General features: G+C 43.4%; 2 protein-coding genes across 3 annotated transcripts in view; one reads left to right on the top strand and one right to left on the bottom strand.

Annotated features, from left to right (window-relative positions):
• Positions 1–3,910: 3,910 nt before the first annotated feature.
• LOC142052241 (uncharacterized) lies at positions 3,911–10,496 on the bottom strand. The gene is made up of 4 exons (XM_075081987.1): positions 10,481–10,496; positions 8,275–9,193; positions 6,361–6,472; positions 3,911–5,125 (listed from the first exon to the last, which is right to left on the bottom strand). The coding sequence occupies exons 1-4, from the start codon at positions 10,494–10,496 to the stop codon at positions 4,643–4,645; spliced, it is 1,530 nt and encodes a 509-aa protein (XP_074938088.1). The 3' UTR covers positions 3,911–4,642.
• Positions 8,632–12,863, top strand: part of STAM (signal transducing adaptor molecule) — a 37,090-nt gene continuing 32,858 nt past the window's right edge. The window contains exon 1 of one of the 2 annotated variants that reach the window (XM_075082715.1): positions 8,632–8,807. In XM_075082715.1, coding sequence (XP_074938816.1) covers positions 8,768–8,807 — 40 coding nt within the window. In that variant the 5' untranslated portion in view covers positions 8,632–8,767. Of the gene's footprint in view, positions 8,808–8,835; positions 8,855–12,863 lie in introns of those variants that run through there. The other variant, XM_075082713.1, reaches the window with a different exon arrangement.

Genomic DNA, 12,863 nt, shown 5'->3' with positions numbered 1-12,863 from the left:
GCGGGGGCTCCCCGGGGCACGCCAGGCCCTCCGGGGGCGGCGAGGCGCAGCCTCCGGGCGGGGCGGGCGAGCCTGGCGGCGACCCTCACGGGGGTCCCCGGGGCGGGCGGGGCTCCAGACCTCACGGGGGTCCCCGGGGCGGGCGGGGCTCCAGACCTCACGGGCGGCCACCGGGCACCACGCCGCTCTCCCCTCCTGCCTGAGGAGGCTGCCCGTGGGTTGGGACCGCGTCTCCAGCCTTGCTGGTGACCGTGAGGCAAAGCATCGAGCACGGCCCACCCCCACCAAAGCGACAGAAAATACCACAGTTCTTGAAAGCACAGAGGTGTGTGTCTGAGGTGGCGCATCTGGGAGTCCGGTCAGAGACCAGCTGCTGGGAATACGCCCAGAGTCCTGCCTCGGGGGCGCAACGGCCACTGCCAGGGTGACCGCGGGGAGAGGACACCGTCCAGCCTCAGGTCTCAGTAAGTCCCACCCTCAATACACGAGGAAAACTGAAGGCCACGCACGAGAAGGGGGAAAATTTCTTCCTAGGGCCTGAAGGGAACCCAGCTGGCAGGCTGAATATTCACAGGGAAGCAAAGCTGCACGGGGAGCCTTGCTGGGACTTGCTCCGGAGTGGGGAGCGGCCTCAGCCTGAGCTGTATTGGTGTGACACGGCCCTGCAGAGCTGCAGGCTGCATCCGCCATCCTGACACCGGGCTCAGCCTGTGCCCCCCTGGGGAGTCCTTTCGCTAGTTTGGGTAGCGTACATATAGCCTCAGGCTCCTCATTTTCGTAGCTAAGCATGGTGAACATGGCCACTCTGTCCAAATGCCTTGAACACAGGCATATACAGACAGAAGAGTTCCAAAACTGGGTCAGGATATATCTTTGAAATGCTACTTTGCCAGCCCTAAAAGATCACAAGAGTCCAAGTCTGACTCCTTCAGGACATGATAGGTCATCACGATCTCAGGTCATGGTGGTTTCAGATCCTGGGCCTTCAGATAAAAGATAAGCAGATGTGCCATACAGAAGCTTGGTCTCCCCCTCTCCTCACCAAAGCACACAAGCAGATGTTCAGCTTTCAGCCCCAAAATACACACCCACTGACAACAGCAAATGTGTAATGTGCATGCAAAATGAGTAGTTGGCAAAACAGCACCATGTATGTGCCAGAAAGAGTATAGCAAGTACCCGTATTATACATTCTGTGTTCAAGTAGTCATAGCTATAATCCAATTTGGGAATCCTATAGTTAAAAAATATAGATAGAAGAATTTACACACAGGACTGAATGGCGTAATTCATAAGTTTTTGGCAACCTTATGCTTCAGAGGAAAATGCAGAAACTAGGGGGCAAATATGGGATAATCTGAGCCTAAATTTCATCTTAATGTAACTGTTATAAGATAGTTTAAACTTTAGCTTTCCAAAATACTTTCTATATTTACTGTGTTAATTCTGGGTATTCCTGCTACCTTACTTATACTTTTTTCCTCCCCAAATGTCAGTTCCCTCTTCAAACCTTCCTACCTTTGACAAATTAACCACATACTATGTAAAAACATTTTTTGTCTCATTTGAATTTGCCAACTTAAGACTTTATTAATTGATGAAGGTTTTCTGATTTTAAATTATGATACACAGAGGAAGGCATCACCTTATCCCAATTCTTAATATTAGTTGTGATTTTTTAAATACTTGTAGCTATTGTTTGTTGCTTCTCTCAGATTTTTCCACAGCAGAGTTGAGGGAACAAATCCTATTTGCTCTCTGAAGTAAACATTTTCCCTTTTTAAATCGCTCCTTGGATGTTTTCCCTGCTTTTGCACAAGATCTTTTGAACTTTGATAAGCAATATTTGACACATTCTCATTAGAATTCTGTATTCTTTTCCTTCCTACTATTTATTTGCTGAAACTTATGGATTTTCAATGTACAAATTATCTGTAATGATGACCAGATTTGATTTGAGTTGATTTAGTCAAATAAGAACTTATTAGTGAGGATAAGTAGCTCAATGTTCTTGCTCTAACATTGTGGGGTTTATTTATGAACCATTATTATGAACCATTTCTCTTGCTATCACACTACCCATTCACCCAATTGATGAAACATTTCTGAATATCCTCATCATCCTTTTTAGATTTGAATAAACTAAATATTTTGTGTCTTTGCAAGTTTTGCCATCCCACACCTGTCTGTTTCCCAATCATTTATGAATGTATTAAGCACAAAACTTATTACAGAACTTTCATAAACACCCTGCTGATTTCGTTTTGCCATAATAAAGAAAACTTGCTCTCTGTTTCTGTTTCCCATGTTTTGATCCATGGAGATATTTTGTTCCTTAATCTGTAACTACTTCATATCCTTGGTAGTTCCTGTGTGACAATTTTTCAGCAGTGTTTTCAAAAGGTGTTTGTTGTGTTAATAATTTTTTTAAAAATATGGTTTTTTAATTACATGTTCCAGGAATTGCAATAAATTAGTTGAAACATAATCTCCTTTTCATAAGTTTTCTATTGCTATGCTTTTAATTATGATTTCTGTCAATCTACCATGTATATATTTGTGGTTTACTAGTCTGTACTTTCTGAATCACTCTAAGATCCTTTATTTATATTTGATAAAATGCCAGCTATTTTCAAAGCATTAAGTACAGTACCTGTGCTTAACTCTAAATACTGTACTTTTATAATGGCAAAATTATTTCATCTAATGTTTCAACTTTGGCTAGCACCTTTTGGCCCAAAAAAAGCTCAAAATGATTCATAAGACAGATTTTGTCTATGCCCAGAAATGTAATCAATGGAACTGAAGAGGCTTATACATTAATTGCATTATCTGAATTAGCTTTTTTAATTGGTTATGACTGGCTTATCAATTTAGTTCAACTTTGCTCTTATTCAAGTACAGTCTGAAATCAAACTTCCTAATAAATTTTAAGATAGTCAGATCAAGGTCTTTTGTGTTGCAGGTGAGTGTATCTTCATGTTTCATATTCATTCTCAACCTTCACAGGCGGTTCTCCTTTATTCACTGTAGTTCCAAACCATCAACACTGCTATACTGTGATTACAAAAATGAATGGTTTTCCTGGCCGTCTTCAAGATTGATATTATCAATGTATATTTATCTCCTAGGCTTCTATTGCACAAGTAAATATTCAATACCTTATAAAGCCGAATAGGTATTTCGAATCTATTTCCAGAAATACAAGGTGAAGTTTTTATGAGTATTATTTTCTCATGCATTGTGTTATAATGATTTTTTTTTACAGAATTTACATATCCAATATGTGAACATTTCTATGAAATAAAAACTGGTAGTGCTCTGAAAAAAATATAGTGACTTATCCGCTCCACTATCAGAGGGGAAGGTTATCTACTATGAAACACTGCAAGCATTACTTAGTGTGACCCTGCAGAATCATAAGATTACCTTTATACTTCAGAATAGTTAAATGCCAGATGACAGCTTAAAATCCTGAGGAAGGAGAATTTGTAAAAAAATCAACAACTGAAATTCTGCTTGTCCTTCTGACCTGTCTTCACTTAATGTTCCCAACACACTTTGCAAGAACGAAGTGTTTAGATGACAGGATAAGTGCAAGTAAACAGAATTTAGCTATGTCTAAAGTGAACAACACACCGTTTACACACTTTTTGTGCATTCGTCTGGGTGTGTGTATCTATTATTTTATTTACTACTCCAGAAATAGGACAGAAGATGCTTCCAAAAGACTTGGCGTAGAACGGATTGCATAAGTCTTGCAGGAAGACCTAGAAGGTGTCTTTGTATTTGGCACATCTGAAGCAGATGGTGTTTTGCACTGCTACTACAAGATAAATGATTTATAATGTGCCTCTGACTGTACAGTGCAGTAGCCAGCGAAGGAAAACAGGCATCATGAACACAGGCTGAAGTGGATGTTTGTATTTCTGTTATAAAGACATTAGGAATTTTATTTGACATACATTTGTATGAAAACTAATGATTCTATAGATCTGAAAAGCACAGGTATATTTATCTTCTGAAAAGCACCAGTTTGAGATGCCCTGGTGTATTGTTCTATTGAATCCTCTTCAGAAGCAAAACTATAACCCAGACTGCAATGTTGGAGGACACACACAGGTTAAAGGGAGATGAGTATCCTGTTCATCTGAGTTTAGTTTATCCAAACTCAGTGTGCTTTTTGCTATAACAGACTAATTGGACTCTGTACATTATTTTTTTCTTTATGGGACTGTACCACTGTTTAACTATCCTGACATTTGGTTGCATTGCTAGGCTTGGATAGATTTATGTATAGACCAGTCCCACAGACTGCAATCTGCGCAGTCGGCACCTTTGCACACCACACAGACAGGCTGCATCAAGAAGCTGACTCCACTCTGATGTCCTAATTATATGGATATACATATAAAATGCTCAAAACTTAAAATTAATACCATTAACTTCAATGGTACTGTTCACATGAGTAAAAGCATGTTCATGTTGAAAATTAACTGCTAGCACAAGTAAGATATTCTTAAATTCCCTTCCCTGTATTACACAATAGATGTAATATTTTTCTTAAAAGAAGCTTTGCTACCTTGCCAACAGGTATCAGGCAGATTTTTCACAGGGTTTCCCAAAACACACTTCAATAATATTAAAAATTCCCTCTGATTCTCAGCGCATTTCGAATGTAACTTGCTTGTGTGACGCTACAATTTCTATAGAGACTGCTTCCATGATTAGTTTCAGAGCACACACAATCTTTGTTATTTAGTTTTACCTCAAGGACTTGAGTTAGAAAGGGCACTTTATCAAGGGAGTAATGTTCCAATCTAACTCCTGTTACGGTCAGTGGAAGTATTTCTACTTTCCTTTGTAGAAGAGTGGTGGAGAACAAAAAGATTAATTTTAACCTTATCACTGGCTGAAAACTGGTCTGAGTTATCAGCATGAAGAAGAGACCATATTGGGTGTAGTCAGTTTGGCCACACTGAGAACAGGTGTTTGTGCCAAAAAAAGCACTAGGACAAGTAGTTCTCCATGGCGGTGTCAGGAAGCTGGCACAGAGTGATGCTCCCGCCAACATCCCCAGGGAAGTCCAGGCACCCAGAAGTCCCAGCAGCTCCCAGATTTTCTGCTTCTTACAGAAAATATAATATCATATAATATGCTTCATAGAATGCTACTTGCATATTGCATAAATATTAAGGCCAAAAAAGACAATTAAATAATTTTAGCCTGACTTCTTGTATAACAGAGGACACCAGACGTATTGTATTGGTGGGTTTCATATATTCTCTTTATATAAAGAAATAGATAAGAATACCGTAAGTAAACCATGCAACTTGGACATTTGCAAAATATTAGGAGGTGTACGAGGAAATTATAGATATGGAATAAATCACTGTAGTCCAGTACTTAAAACATTTACATGTGGCCTGTGACTGGGATAAATATTGTCTTAATGATATCATTGTATTGTTGTGCATTACAGCATCTTGTACACCATACAAAGCATCCTGTACTTGCCTTGTCAAAGACAAAAGCTGTGATTAAATGGACTGCTGGCACTTTCTCTATTCTGAACCTTCCTCTTTTCCTTTGATTATCTTTTCTGCCCAGCTTCCAGTTCTGAAAGCAAAGTACCCAGTGGACTATAATGCAAATGCAGTTAAAATGGAGGTCAGTGTGACGGATCCCTGACACAACTGTTGGTCTCCATATGTGTCTTCTTGCTAAAAGTATACTGGGCTGATTTTTCTGGAGTTATACACCTTACCTTTACAGTGCAGCAGCTAGCAACATACTATGTGCTAAAATAAATGGGGATGCCAAGTATAGTACTCCTCAAGTACACTGGAACTGCAGTGGGCTTCCCTTCTATGGCCATAATGTTTTTGTCTTCATCTAAAAAATAGGCTTGTCTAATGCAGATGTGTGTCAGTTGAGTGACTGTAAAAACCATTAGAACTTCTCTAGCAGATTGGCATTTATAAGTTGCTGTTCCTAAATACCCTTTCTTCCCAGAAGACTAGAGGGAAATGATTGACTGTATATCATTGGAATCTGGAACTAACCTTGGTATGGATAAACCCATGTCAGAATTCTAAAAATAAGTAATAAATTACATAAACAGACAACAAAATTAAGCAGTTACTTAAGCAAATTCAGAAGTATGTCGCATCTCTAAAATCCAGGAAGCAAGTTGCACTGGAATTAACTGAATACATGCCTTTATCACTTAGCAGTATCTGAACAACTGTACTATATAGAAAAATGAAGCATGCAAAGAAGTATCCACACCAATCATCTGAGAATGTTTACTTTGGACAAAAGTAGCACATATTTTTAAAAAACGCCCTACCTATATACCTTGCTATAAGGCTGTCTGGAGGCAAGTCCTAAGTCAGAGAACTGTTGGGCAGATGAGCTCCTCTGTGAAATCAGTAGAGTCAGACTGTTGCGGAGGCCACCTTTGGAAGGTCTGAAATAGAACAGATGAATAATCCCCTGGATGTGCCTGTTTTTCTTGACCCAGCCTGGTGAAGTACAGTCCCCAGCCATGCCTTCCCACCTCTTCCCTCGCCTGGGAACTAATTGCAAGGTGAGTCAGATGAGTCACATGATCCAACAGGGAACTTTCTGCGGTGAGGTAGTTTTTCACTGGATCAGCTGACTGTGCAGCCACAAATGAATTAGATCAAATCCCAAATCTAATACGAGAAATGTGGTGGCAGCACATAGTTGTGGGCACAGGGAGTGCAGCGTTGCAGCATTCTCTATCAGCTGTAGTTACCCTGAAATTGGATGCAATTTGACACTGTACCTTTGAATAGATTCCTTACTTTCAGATAGCTAATTTAGGCGGCACGAGTCCTATTTCAAACACATGCAAATAATAGGAACTAATACATTTTGAACTACATCCAACAAAGGAAGCTTAACACACCTTTTTAATAGCATGCTTATTATAGTACTCACACGTAAGGTGGAAAAGCTGGTTTCCGTAGCCAACTGTGCCCAAGAGGGCAAACCCCACACTTCGTACTCTAGCCACCACCCACTGCTGTGCCAAGGAAGAATGCTAGATCCATGGGACAGGGAAAAGAGGGAGATACAGTATAGTACAAAGCATTCAGAGGGCTCCTGTACTTCCACTGTGTTCAACACGAAGAAATTGTTTCAGAAACAAACCATAAGCCATGACTACAGAGCCCTGAGATGCTCCTTCAGTGTTGAGTAGGGTGTTGCCTGGGAAGTAAAGTTGCATGGGCATCCTTTCAGTGTAGAACCCCAGTTCCCCACATCTCTTGTGTTTACTTGTACTGCAGGACTACTGCATAAAAGCTCTGCCTGTTTTGCAAGGATTCCTACAATTCATTTTGAAGCCCATCAGAGAGAAGGGATGAAAAAGGAAGGGATAAAACAGGCTCTGAGAACATCTACCATATGTCTTTTGTGAACATAATGGGGGATATGAATGGTGAGGAGGTAAAGCACCCTTTGAGAATATCTAGCAGATGTTGTGGATAGGGAAAGAAGCAGAACTTGAGATCCTGGAAAAAAAATTTGGTAAAATAAGGAAGGCCCTAATGAGTGTTAATCCCTGTGGGAAGAGGCTTGATGTGCAGTTTTCATTTGATGTGTCAGAAGTCTGCCTAATGCGTGCAATCACATTCATTACTGAGCATGGCTAGTGCTATTGATTGCATCTAGCGTTTCTGTACTGCTAACAGTAGTAGTACCTTTTTCATTCCTCGTTTTCACTCTTGTGACCTGCCCATATTGCACTTTTAGATGTCTATGACTCTTCCCTTAAGCATGTGCATGTGCCCTTTTTTGCTTAATTTGCGATCTAACTAGCTCAGAGTAATTAAACAGTACTAAAAGTCCTTAGGGATAATGACTTGACTTTTATGTGACAGGAGGAATAGGCATGTGTCATATCCTACGAGACAAATTGTTTTTCGGTGGGATACATCCCATCGAAGCGAACAAGAAACTCGCGAAGTGAAGCAGCACAATACGCAACCAAAGGCCACGGGATAGTCAAGGCCCTGTGAACAACTGATGGCTACTGATGCCAACAGGATCTGACCGTGGAGAAGCGGTCAGGCCCCCCTGCCATGCCGCGACAGACGCCGTCACAACCACCGCGCAGACCTTGGCCTACTTCAGAAGCACGGTAGCGGCAGTGATGAAAAGACTCAAGTCAGCCCGATGTATAAGGAAGCTCTGAAAACCTTCTACCGGGGGTCAAAGTGCCTGGGCACGAAGCCAACTCACCTACTAACTAGCGAGTCACGAAAGGGCTCAGCAGAACTAAATAAAACAGACCCCCGCCTTGCGCCGGGCCTGGGGTTGCGGGGCCGAGGGGGGCCGGTGCCGGTGCCTCCGGGGAGCCCCGCACAGCCGGCGCCGCGAGTGCCGCCTGAGGGGTCTTCCCGCCCGCCGGGCCCCGCTCCCAGGGCGCTGTGCCGCCGCTGCCGCCGCCGCGGGGCGGGCAGGGGGCTGGAGCCGGGGCCGGGGCTGGAGGCGGCTGGCGGGGCCGCCGTGGGGCCGCGGTCTGTCAGGCGGCGGCGGGGCCAGCCCCGGCTTCCCAGCATGCTGCGCGCGGCGGGCTGGCCCCCGGCCCTGGGAGGAGGCGGCGGCGGAGGCACCCCGGTCGGGGGGAGGAGGAGGAGGAGGAGCAGCAGCAACAACCGCAGCCGCCGCCGAGTGCTTCTCGCTCTGTCGCCGCGCTGCCGGGAGGGGAGGGGTGGCCGCGCCGCGCCCCACGATGCCGCTCTTCGCCACCAACCCCTTCGACCAGGATGTGGGTGAGTGGCTCCCGCCGCGCCCCCGCCCCGGCCTCCCCCTGCCTGAGGTAACCCCGCGGCCGGCCCTCCTTCCCTCCCTCCCGCCCTCCCACCCCGCTCCCCCAGCCCTCCGCTGCGGCGGGGCCCGCCCGTGCGGCGGGGAGCGGGGGGCTGCAGCGGTGGTCGCGGTGCGTTGGGGCCCGCCCGTGCGGTGGGGAGCCGGGTGCAGCAGCGGCCCGCCGGGCCGGCTGTCACGGTGCGGCGGGAAGCGGCCGGGCCGGGGGCGCCTCCGGGCAGCGGTGGCTGCGGCCTGGTCGGTGACAGCACCGGGGCGGCGGGGGCTGCTGCGGGCCCTGGCTGGCTCCGCGGGCTGCGGGCGAGGGGGTGCTCCTGGGAAACCAGCCGGCCTGCTCAGCAGAAGTAACGCTGCAGCGCAGCAAAACAAGTAGTGAGAAATGCTTGTGCTGTAGTGCTGCTGAAAGGGTGAAAAGTAAAAAGCACCGTCTACAACGGATTGGCCGAGAGGCACGAGAAAATTGTCCGTGCGTTTTGCATTCAGTGCTTTAAAGTGAATTCCTGTGGGAGCTTTCTTTTGCCCTTTCAAGGGAAACTTGACGTGCTGTGATCAGGTTTCATCCCTACCTTGCTTGTTCTAAGGCCAAATTACATAGAGAAGAAATGTATGGCTTTTACTTGACAAAAATCATGCTTAATGCTGATGTGTCCACATTGAAGGTAAAATAACATACAGGCAGTTTGAAATTCGTCTTGCACGTCTGTTTTGATACTGTGTAATACGGTTGGTCTCCTACCTGCTGCTGATGTCTGTTTTACTTACAGTGATAAAAGCTTTGTCTGGGAACAGTGTGACATAAAGGGACTCTCTCATATTTGGATAAGTACCCCCCCCCGGTTATTTTCTTACAGCATTATAACACTGCATATGTTTCTTGAACAAATTACTCTAGTAGCCTTAGACTTGCTGTAGCTTTCAGATACAAATACGTTGTTTCTTAATGTTTATCCAGCTGTAGAAGTCAGGGCTCCAATTTAATTCCTCCAGCTTTCCAAAAAACCAACTCAAAACTGTTTGAAAAGTATGTATCTTTCTGGGGGGAAGGGTTAGTGCATAAATGAAGGACTGTGGCACAAATTCTATATGTATGTTATCAGGAATTCTTAGTCTGTTGCATTTTAGTAAAGCATAGCTCGCTGTTCTTCTCATTTTGAACAGTTAAGAAAACTTTTCTGCTGAAGACTGCCCTCCAATTTATAATTTTCTTGGTGGCAAAGTTGATGATTACTTATTTTGAAAAATAGTAAATGATTTTCATAATTGTTTCGCTGTCTACTAGTGTAATTTGGCAGCTGAAAATGAGGAAGATATTGCACTGCTTGCCAATTTTCCATGGACCATTAGAGGATTGAAACATTGGTAATTTTATCTGTGAGAATGATTTGAACTAAGAAGATGAAAGAGTGATAGCGGAGGTTCTGGCAAATGTTTGCTTTTTTACTTCCCAAGGCCTCTGTCTAGCAGCGAAGGTCAGGCTGCTTGAGTGGGTTTCTCTAGAGCTAAGTCTGATATATGTGCTTGTCAGCACTGTTTCATGATGCAGGGCAGTAGCCCCCAGCTGTTACTTCGCTGGGTTATTTGCTGTTTTCTAGGTGCAGAGTGCCAGCACCTTACCTACTGTGCTTGCCTAGCATGATCACCAGTAGATATTTTGCAAAAGTACTGTTCTCCATACTGTTATGAGCATAGGGGAATATGATGGAAATAACCACTCAATCCCAAATTGTTCTTGGAAAAGCAGATAGTGGGCAATGGGCTAATTTTCACCAGTAAACACACCCTCTTTCCACCAGCCCCTTTCGTGGTGTCCTCAGGGAGACTGAAGGAGCAGAAGGCTGTTCAGTTGGTGGCAGCCTCCTTTCAGGAGCCTGCTGCCTTCATCCATCACTTAACTGGATTTGTGCCAGGGAGATGGGAATGATGAAGCCTCCCGGAAAGTGTCCCTGGGCCCTTCTTCCCCGAGGCCCCTTGGGAATGTGCTATTATCTGGATGAACTACTTGGCAGGCTTCATAAGATAACGTCAGCTGTAAAGTAAGCTCTCATGTTCTCGGGAAACTTCTAAAAGTTGACAAGTGGTAGTGTTACTTTTCAGTTCTTTTCTCAGAGTGAAAGTTGAGTGCTCTGTTCTTGTTCTTGCCCAGCAGGAACATTTTCTTTTGAAGATCAGATTCTGGAAGCAGAAAGGCAGGCAAAAGCTATTCTTAATTTTGTATGAATTTGGACTTTGGTGTAGTTGATAGTATTAGTATTGCTGTGATAGCTGTCCAGTACAGCTAATCAGTACTGTGCAATAGTTGGAAATTATTTTGGAACCATTTAGGATGATGGATTGCAGAGAACGCATCTGGAACTAAATCGTTTTCCATTGTTTTGAGGAGCATAAGTATCTCTAAGTTCAGAGGGAGAAATTTCTCAGTTTAGTTGTCATCAGCATTTGTCTAGTCCTGTTATCATGCTCCTGCTGTGGAACCTGGTCATCCATAATAGCTTACCATTTGGTGTCAACTTTGTATAGAGATTTTTGAGGGATGCACCTCTTCTTTACATGTGAATGGCAAAAGAACAGTATTAAAGAATGCTGTAAGCTGTTGTCATCCTCAGAGTCCAAATCTCTAGATGAATCCCAAACACTTCCTGGTTTTCTGAACCCTCTTTTTGTTTTCTGAACCCTCTATTTGCCATATTTAGGAATATTTAAATGGGAAGGGTTACTAGTCAGTGGTGACACAAGTCAGTGTGGATTTTCACAATTGAGTCTGGGAACCTTTGATAGTGTGTCCAAGTAAGGAACATAATTCTGGAATTTAACAGAAGGAAAAAACCTAAGCACTGGACTGCTGAGGTTATAATTAAGAGGCTCTAATCTTCCATTTAAGGAGTTAGAATTAATTGTGGTCTTATTAGTTTTGATGGGAAGTCTATTTCTGCCATATTTCACAACCTTGATCATAAAATTACTCCCAGAGAATAGTTCCTGAGAAACACAGGTTTATCTGCAAGTTTGATGCCAGCAAAATAATGGTGAAGTGTACTTTAAGAACCAAAAGACTGTCTGCTAATCTGTCATGACAGGGTAATTAGTAATGTAGCGGTGGTTAGGCTGGGTTTGATGAAGGACTTACTGCTAAAGCAGTTCTGAAGCATCATTTAGATGTTATCTCAAGAATAAAATCTGTAACTCTGGACTTAATGTAGTGCATACTTTGTTCTAACTTGATGTCAAGTATTGTAAACTTTATGTTGCAAGAAGAGAACTGGAAGAACTTTTTGCTCCCTTCTGTAAGCTTATTATTTCTGAAGCTTTATAAGCTGCAATAAACACAGATTTCTGGTATGAGTTGTCATAAAATCACATATAATATTAAGAGTAGGTGTTTAAGAAACACGGGCATTTTTTCATGATTTTTGTCGCTTATGCACAGTAGGGGATGAAGGCACTTTTGCATTTGCTTTGGATGTTAGTCTAGTTCTAAATATAGCTGGTGTGATGGTTTGAGGCATCACAGGAGTGGAAAGAAAGGAAAGGTGCAGGCTTACTATTTACAGTAATAGCAAATTAAGCAGGTAGCTTAGTAATGTAGTAGAACTGTCAACCTGATGTGACTTGCTGTGATTTTTCCCACGTTTTACTAACTATAGCATTGATCACTTTATGCTCCCAGCTCTTTAGTTATTTAATAATATGCATGAATTACAGATGATTGTAGGTGAGTAGGGATGTTAAGGTACCGCAGCATATAGTTTGATGTATTAGAATGTAAGAAATGCTTCCCATGGTGCAATTTCTTGTAATAAAATACTCTTGCTATTTAAACTCATTATTCTTTAGGTTTATCCCTTTAGTTAGTCAACATTTTCAAAACCGTCCAAGTGCATGTCTCTCTGAGGTGGGCTTTCTTGTGTTTAGGCCAGGTTTGCCAAAAGGAGGGAAAGTTGTTGCAGAGGAGATTCTTGACCCCAGATAATTATGGAGACTGCAGACTGTGGGTTAACTTGGGG

This window comes from Phalacrocorax aristotelis, chromosome 2 (genome assembly GCF_949628215.1).
Source record: "Phalacrocorax aristotelis chromosome 2, bGulAri2.1, whole genome shotgun sequence".
NCBI classification, from domain to species: domain Eukaryota; kingdom Metazoa; phylum Chordata; class Aves; order Suliformes; family Phalacrocoracidae; genus Phalacrocorax; species Phalacrocorax aristotelis.
Note: the sequence above shows the minus strand (reverse complement) of the source record. Positions and strands in the feature narration are given on the sequence as shown.